Consider the following 9,233-nt stretch of genomic DNA (forward strand, 5'->3'; position numbering starts at 1 on the left):
GGGGGGGGGGGGGCTCTGCTTCAGAGATTTTTGAAACCATATGCGCCTCCTCTCTTGTTTCCCTTTAAGAAAATAGTTTACGTTCATATTGAGTTGAATGTGCACTTACATAGCTGACATGAGTCCATTACATGCTGGAGATGATGGTTCATGGCTAAGATGATAAAGTTGTGAATAAACACATTTAGTTATATTGCAAATTTGATTACGTCCAACACGGTTGATATGTTGGATTCAATCATGTTGTTCTTACAATTTGGGGTCTGGAGTTCACATATGCTGCTAACTTCAATTTTGGAAGCATTAGTGTCACTTTTCCTTCTGTATCTTGCTTTCATTTTCATTGACTTGTATCTCTGGAGTCCAAGTGTTTTGTTTCTTCTCATTTTCTTGATTACATGTTATTGAACACCATCTTTATTCATTTACTTTAATCATGAAGCATACTGTGTTGTTGCTGCTGAATCTGCTGGCAGACAAGTTCCAATGGCTTTTCTTGAGCGTACCAAGGATGACTTTACCAAGAAATATGGTGGTGGGAAAGCCGCTACAGCTGTTGCCAATAGTCTGAACAAGGAATTTGGGTAACCTGGCCCTTCATTTAAATCACAATATTTATGTTAATCCTTCTTGGTTATTTACAGATTTACGGTCAAGTTTACTATTACCAGGCCCAAGCTGAAGGAGCAGATGCAGTATTGTGTGGACCATCCTGAAGAAATCAGCAAGCTATCTAAGGTAAAGGCACAGGTTTCAGAAGTCAAAGGTGTGATGATGGAGAACATTGAAAAGGTAATCCTTTTTGGGTGTTTAGGTTAACTGCTCAAATACAAGTGCATATGTTTGTTTTATTTTTGATCTTGTAATTGTTTGAATATATAGGTGTTGGATCGTGGTGAGAAGATTGAGCTCCTTGTGGATAAAACAGAGAACCTTCGCTCTCAGGTTAGTGAAATTCAATCTATGCATTAGCTACATTTTGTTCATATCCTTATGTTTGAAAGGACCGTCATATCATTTCCTGGAACTGTATACATTTGCTTCACCAACTGTTTTAACTTTACTTGGTGCTGAATATGCTTCCATATAATTTTAACATGTGTACAACTTAAGTACTATCTGGTTCACTGTATAATTTAACACACACACACACACATATCTAGATATTATGTAAGTCACCAATTTAATGTGCACAATTTTGCCTGTTTTTTAGAATTAGATCCATTTTTATGTTCTTTAATAGAGTTTTGGGGATATATAATAACGAAAATATCTTCAAATCAAAATATATCAATTTTTGTTAAAGAGATGCAAAATTTGGAACAGAAATTACAAACCCAAAGCCTATTTTCGTTTATGTTAAAATTGTGTTCATAAAAATGTCAAACATCCAAAAAGAAGAATTTAGATACGTTTTTGGTTCTTTTAATAATGTTAATATCTATGGTAGTACTGTAGTAGTTTTATAAAAATATGTTGTGAAGGCTTGTACCATTCAAGTGGCAATATATTTGTGTTTGTATGGTGTACAATGCTACACATCCACCCATTTGTTTCACATATAAAATGAAACGGGCAAGGATTTAGCCTAAGGGAAATAATCAGGGGGAGTAAAGCTGTTGGGGATGGACTACGATTCTGTTAACAGGGGTAGTTAAGGTAATTCAGCAAATAAATGATCATTTCGAACATTGGTAAGTCGAACTCCTTGTTGCCCAAATCTTCACAATGGGCTTACTGCTTTGCCAGCATGACGATTGTTAAAAAGCCTCTCAACCGCTATGATTGGGCCTCTTTGGTTGCGTGTGGTACTGATGATAGGATGGGACGCGACAAAACAAAAACTTACTTTCCCATGTTTGATGCGACATTTAGACCGGAAGAAGAGAGGACTGAGTGTGCAAAAATATATATTTTTTGTTCCACCAAAATAAGTGGAACAAAATCAAGGGAATATGACAAGGTTGGTAAATTACTAAACTATCCATGTCAAATTAAAACCCTAAAACCTTGCATGATTCTTTTTCACTCGCCTACCTCACTCTCACCCGTCCAGTCTTGTCTGCGTGCCAAACGCACATGTAGGGTTCTTTCACATGCTTTTTCAACTAATCCGGGCAGTATTTGGAGAAAGAAGTTTTTGGACATATCATGGACCAGTTATCATATAGCTGGAGTGCCTTGACAATGCTAAGCCAGCTTATGATCAGATCAGCCTTCATCACTGATAATGCTTCTTTCAGTCATTTCTGACAAAATCTGAGCATCCACCACTCGTTTTGCTTTTTTGGACCCCCCCCTCCCCGGCAGGAAGACAACAACAAACAACACTTTTACTGCATTTCAACAACCCTTCCAAACTTTTTGATCTTGCATGTCCCTTGCAATCTGTTTCTAACAAGATCAGACTTTTCTGGACATTTGAACACATCCACTTGGAACCTGATTTTCCGGAGGCATATGCATTTCCTATTAATCCATGAACTTTATGCAATTTACGAAACTTCAGGCACTGAATCTACATTTCTTCCAGCTGTTGGTCTTTTACTAAATTCTGAAGAGGTGGGAGTCTTTTTGAAATTTCAGCTTTCTTCTACCCTCACTGCCATCTGCTGACTTTCATGCACCTGATCCAACCATTGCATGGATTGTTCTGCTAATACCTATTAAGTTTGATAGAGCACACTTGGCTCTTGACTCACCTTTGGGGAGTTTCTGTGGCACTACCACTTTTGTTGTGAGTTATTACTCAGGCCATGTTAGTGCGACTATCTGAACTTTGTAGCACCTAATTTTGGCTAACTTTTTACCATCTTCTACATGCTTTGTTGCTGCTCTGGTTGTATTCCTTTATCATTTTGATGATGACATCCTCGAGGAGTTTGATATGGAGCATTCTCTTAGATTTGTTGGATATTACATATAGATTTGTTTGTAGGAATAATAGGAGAGTCAGGAGGGCGCATCTGCTATTGCTGATGTGTGTGTGTGTATATATATATAGAGAGAGAGAGAGAAAGAGAGAAAGAGTTTCAAATACAAACCAATCTTAGCCGTCCACCTAGTTGTATAAATATCTTGGTTGTTTCCTAATACAAAGCAATGATCATAATGAATGAACACCATCATCTTCCATAAATATCTTGATCATAATGAATGAACCTTGATCAACTTCCATAGATCTCGATTGTTTTCTAATTTAAGTGTTGATCATGGTTTGTAAAATTTCCATGGTTTGTATTAAGAACTCCCTATATATATACATACCTATATAGGGGGACTAATCATGTGATTGTGAGAACCACAAAAATGTTACAAACCGTAAGAACCATTGCAACATATGTTATTTTACATGATTTTTAGGCAAGGATTGAAGGTTTTGATTAACATATGTTTGTCTCACTATGTGTTTGTTTAACATGTATTTGTTTCACAATGTGAAGCTTTTTCCTAGCCTTGGCCTTAAATGAAAATAATAATAATGTGAAACAATACCTTAATGTAAAAGTTCTCATGGTTCTCACAGTATACGGGGTTCTCATTTGATTATTCTCCTATATACACATATATTTGTTTTTGATGATTCACTGTTGGTTTTGCTTGCCAAGATATCTATCCTCCAAGTTCAAGAGTCTTGCAAGATAGAATCGTATTAAGTCTGGACTTGGGCGTAACAGTCTCAACCCATTAGTTAGATACCAATTTTTCGAGCTTTTCTAAAACTAATGACACAATTTCTTTTCGGGGATTTCCTAAAAGAATGCGACATTTTCCACTTTTTCGTGGGTTCCAATCCATAATGACCTTTTCATCTGCTCCCTGCGTCCCAAAACAAGAGTACACATTTCTATTTTAGTTTGTGCCAAAATATGTATCCGTTCTCAAAAGTAAGTGCTTACTTTTCAATTCTACTTTTAGTTATAAGATGAAGAAATTCATTACTCACTCTATTATTAAAGGTGAAATTGTCATTTAGTTAGTTAAGAACTATAAATTATTACACATTTCTAAAACTATTCCCCCTTTTCATCGTGGACATTTAATTTTGGGACAGAGGGAGTAACAACTAGCCTATCAGCCAACAACTAGCCTATCAGCCAGTTTGCCAAACATATCCTAAGATGACCAATTCTATTAAGTTCCGTATGGATAAAATTCTCTGCGTGGATTAGTCTGTCTGTATAGATTGGGAAGATTTTTGTTTAATAGAGGTTTTCACATAGATGGAATGAACGTGTTTCTTAAGTGGGAGGTGCAGATTTGGAAAAAACTTGGCTTTTTGCATAAAAATCCCCTCTTAGAAACTCATTGAATAAGCTAGTTTCTATATGATTGACCCACTATTAAACAATCAATTATAGCTGACCGAAGAAGCTGCAAGTCCCATTAAGCTCATTAATCTGCTAACAGACCCTAAAACTGGAGTTTGTATGTTGCAGGCACAAGATTTTAGGACACAAGGTACACAAATGAGGAGGAAGATGTGGCTGCAGAATATGAAGATAAAACTGATAGTTCTTGGAATCATCATTGCCTTGATTCTCATTATAGTTCTATCGGTCTGTGGCGGCTTCAACTGCGGCAAATGAAGCGCGTATATAGCTCATTCATGGTAAAACTTCCGTTATCTCGTTTATTTCTGTTTTCCCATGTTTTATTCGTGTCGGTCTGCTGTTAAAAAGCCTATGTTGCAAGACTGCCTGTATATTTTGTACCTTGAGACCAGGGAAACACCTTGATTGCTCTTTAGTCTTAACCTTTACTAGAATAATTCGTGTTGTTTTTGAAGTATATATAATATTTTATATACGGCAAAACTCGCACACGCTCCTTATTTTTGGTGAGAGGCTTGAACCCTTCGACCTTGAGGGAGGCTGGGGTTGTTTGATGTATGGATAAATCCGACTGTTTGGATTAATCCCAATCCGAATGTTTTTGTTTGAGAGTTATTTATGGAAAGGAACGTGTTCTTTTAATTGGCAGGGGATGTTTGGAAAAACTTGGCTTTCTTAATAAAGCTGCCCTTAGAAGCTTACCGAATAAGTTACTTTTTATATCATTAAGCCATTACCAAACAATCATGTATAATTGACTGAATAAGTTTTGAGTCTCGTTAAGTTGTTAACAAACAGACTCGGATACCGCTGTGTTGGACCAATGAAATAATGGGTCTTTGTTATCATGAAAGGGGTTGCACAATAAAGACACATTAAAAAGATTACCCTTTTAGCCTCCATGCTGAGAAAAAAGTGAGCAGGTGAGTTATCTTGAGTCTGTAGTGTGATTGTATCATGAGAGCAAAGTTCAAAGATTCGAAAGATCGCTGACAAATTGTGCACTGAAATCACGTAAACAACTGCTTTACTCTTTTGGTAGAAGTTATATTTGCGTATGTTAATGTCCCGGATCTTACATCTGGGTGAGATTTACTGGGCTTCTTTGGTTTAGTATATGTTCAATAAAACAAGTTGTGATAAAGACCGAGAGATGGATTGAAGAGAACATACTAAATACAGCGAAGCAAGCTACGGCCTTTTGGTGGTTTCTAAAACGAAGACAAATGGGATTTTTTTGGAGATTTTAGACTATTTTTTGCACCAAATTAAGGGTTTGGTTTCTATGAGAAACGTAAGAAGAGATCTCCACCCTTGGATGCACTTTAAGATGAGATGCATCAAGATGTCTTGGATCAGTCCCTTTATTAAGTTCGATTCATGAGTGAGTTTGAGATTAAAGGTATATATTTCTTCTTTACGTTTTTCATCTTAACTCTCATTTTTACAAGATCTTTCTCCCCAAAATTAAATGGAGCAACATCTTCAGTCATAAACGTGTTAGGCTGAAAGTTCGCTAACAAGGCAAAGAAAGATCGAGCCAACACCACAACCACATCGGAAGTTTTAGGTGTTTGTTATTTAAAAGGTGATAAAGGTTGAAGTCTTATTTTACCTTTTCTTGATAAGATATGGTGTTAAAGTCTGAAAGCAGAATCAGTAAGACTTTTTATAAACAGATAAATATCATAATCTATAAGCAAATTTAATGTTAATGATATTAAGATAGTATTGATAAAAAGTGTGTAGTAATTTTTTAAGAGTACTTAGTTTTGTATTATTGAGACTTGTACTTCTAAACGTTTTTAATTCTCAGATGTTTCATTGTCATATGGTACGAGTCATAAATCTCGAGTATGCTATTTGCCTCTTGTTTTTTGGGGTTCGAATTTTTTTTGTTTTTGCTTTTGAGGAAATAGGAGGCTAATAAAATACTGCTTTATCTCTTGTCCGTTAAGATGACGATAAGAGCTTTTAAGCTCTTATCAGGAAAAACAGTGTTATAAATCTAACTCTTATTTGGTAAGACAAAGTGGTGAATAATACGGGAAAAAAAACAAACTACACCGTAACTTTTCTCCAAGTTAAAATTTGGTGTCCGTTTCACACCATTTGCAACAGGATTTAAAAGCCTTGATTTCGTCATTCGTCAAGAAGTACGACCTCTCTAATACTGTGCGAAATGAGTAGGCGTTTGTCTGTGAAAGCAAACTAGGGGATTTGGGCATATTAATAACCAGTTCCGTGACTAACTTGTTCACCGATTCTATAACCTACCAATCTTATTAAATGAACAAACTTGAAAACCGAAAAGGGTTTAATCAGTATAAACACATACTTTTATACAAGATCCTAATCGACGTGTCTTTGAATACGAAATCTCCATATCTTACCGTATTTCAGTCGTTTTCGAGCCGAAAACAGTATTGTTCCAAAATGAATAATGTCATATTCTTGAAATTGTATGTGGGTTGTGAAAGGTGTATTGGTGTGGGTCCATGGGTTGGAACCATTTTAAGGCCATGGAGTTGCAAAGGTTGGTGACCACCAATGCATTAAGTGGAGAAGAATGAGTCATGAATGAAAACAACATGGAGGACCACAAATAGGTAGAGGTGCATAAAAATGGATGAAACTAAAGAATTATATTGGACTGAATAATTAAGCTGGATACAATCATACTGTTTAATTTAACAGGTCGACTGATTGGTTTGAGCTTGACTCCAAAGGTCAAAAATACCAGGAGGTCCCATGTTCAAACCCAAGGAGAAATAAAAATCCCTTTGTGGCCACGGAGGTTCAAATTCGATGACTCCGGGCTATCTGCAAAGCAGGTGGTCGCCCTGGGATTAGTCGGCTCGCATAACGGGTTGGATATCCAGGTTAATAAAAAAATAAATAAATTATATTTTATCTTTAACAAATTAGATACGTAAAACGAAAACCCGTTAACAGAAAAAAGGTGTTAAACAGATCGAAAGTATTTCAAAATATGTTAATTATTTATACAAAAATTTCAATTTGATTATTATTTATAAATAAATTAAAGCTAACCAATTTTAATGATGTCTCGTGTAATTAAAACTTGAAAGCTATTATTAACTAAATACGAAGGATTTAATAAAAGTTCGTAACTAAAATTAATTAGAGATATGTTAATAACACTACTCAAATTTAGTTAATAATAGAGAGTGTAGTTTTGTAATGTTTACAAATAGGCGGCAAACGAGTTTATATGTGCGTGTGGTTCATATATGAATCCGTGTGATTCACATATGAACTAATTAACTGATTCACAATGAACCTTTGTGATTCACATATGAACCCATATGATTCACATATGAACTAAATAACGGGTTCATGTATGAACATATAGTTCATATGTGAATCACACGGGTTCACATATGAACCCGTTTGCCGCCTTTTTGTAAAATTTACGAAACTACCCCTCTATCTTCCGCATATGCATGCGATGAATTCCAGTGCTTCACAGTCAAAGCCGCAAATGTTGACCTAATGAAAGGCTATGATCACTTCTCAAATACTTACTACTTCTTAAATGAATCTTTTCACACACACACACACACACACATGTAAAGATGTGGTGAGGAGAATTAAGGTGAAAAGCATAAAAAGGAATCCGTACCCTTGATCATCTTTAATCTCAAACTCATCCATGAATTCCGCTTGATATGAGAACCGATCCGATGCATCTCATCCTATTGTGCATCCAATGATGGAGATCCCCTTTTATGCTTCTTATCTTAACTCTCCTTCTTACTAGAATCCAATCCTCTGTGTGTGTGTATATATATATATATATATATAGAGAGAGAGAGAGAGAGAGAGAGAGGTTCATTTGAAAAGTGGTAAGTATTTGAGAAGTAAAGAAGTGATCATAACCCTTCATACGGTGAAGATTAATAAAACATTGTAGCTTTGTCTGGTCAAGATTTTTGCGACTTTGACCGGTCAAACGAAAAATATAGAGATAGTTTCGTAATTGTTACAAACAGGAGGCAAACAAGTGCATATGTGAACCCATAGTTCATATGCGAATAAACTAATTAGTTCATATACGATTCACACAAGTTCATATGTGAATCATTCAGATGCATATGTGAATTGGTTAAATTGCCATATGTGAATTACACTGATTCACTATATGAACATATAGTTAGTATGTGAATCACACATGTTCATATATGCATTTGTTTCGCCGCCTATTTGTAAAAGTTAAGAAACTACTCTTCTATCTTTCGCATACCATGTGAGAAATTATCCGGTGTTTCATAATCCAAGCCGCAAATCTTGAGCAGATGAAGGGTTAAGATCACTTCTCTACTTCTCAAATACTTACCACTTCTCAAATCAACCTATGGTTATATATATAATCCAAATCAAATACAAACCTTGTATTTGATGCACAACTTATAAACCAAATCTCAAACCTTGATCTATCCTTATCATTTTCTTTTTTTTATTCAATATGAAAATATTAGGGAGGGGTAATGTTGTAATTGAATTTATTAATCTATACTATCTTATAAAGCAAATTTAGCAAAAGTCTTAAAGTCTTAAAATACTAAATGGCAAAGATACCCTTATCTATACTACCTCACTTTTTCACCTCCCCCTCTCTACACATACACTCACCCCCTCACATACACTCATCCTCTCACATTGAACCGATTTTTTTAAAATTATAATTTTAAATTTACACTTTATACCCCTATAATTAATTAATTAATTTACTTTACGTCATTTACTTTTAAATGTTTCATTTTAAACCTTAATCAAATTAACATACATACTCGTATATCAATTAAAACATGTTTAAAAAATACATTTTTATTTTAACAAGTTACACCATTATAATCGTCTCGTTAATACCTTCGA

General features: G+C 35.2%; 1 protein-coding gene across 1 annotated transcript in view; it reads left to right on the forward strand.

The window, feature by feature from the left end:
• Positions 1-4,817, forward strand: part of LOC112526500 (vesicle-associated membrane protein 722-like) — a 7,706-nt gene extending 2,889 nt beyond the window's left edge. The window contains exons 2-5 of the mRNA XM_025136794.1: positions 443-584; positions 672-792; positions 883-945; positions 4,440-4,817. Of these exons, the coding sequence (XP_024992562.1) occupies positions 443-584; positions 672-792; positions 883-945; positions 4,440-4,589 (476 nt within the window). The 3' untranslated portion in view covers positions 4,590-4,817. The remainder of the gene's footprint in view (positions 1-442; positions 585-671; positions 793-882; positions 946-4,439) is intronic.
• The last annotated feature ends 4,416 nt before the right edge of the window (positions 4,818-9,233 follow it).

This window comes from Cynara cardunculus (genome assembly GCF_001531365.2).
Source record: "Cynara cardunculus var. scolymus isolate 2C chromosome LG 14, CcrdV1, whole genome shotgun sequence".
Taxonomy (NCBI): domain Eukaryota; kingdom Viridiplantae; phylum Streptophyta; class Magnoliopsida; order Asterales; family Asteraceae; genus Cynara; species Cynara cardunculus.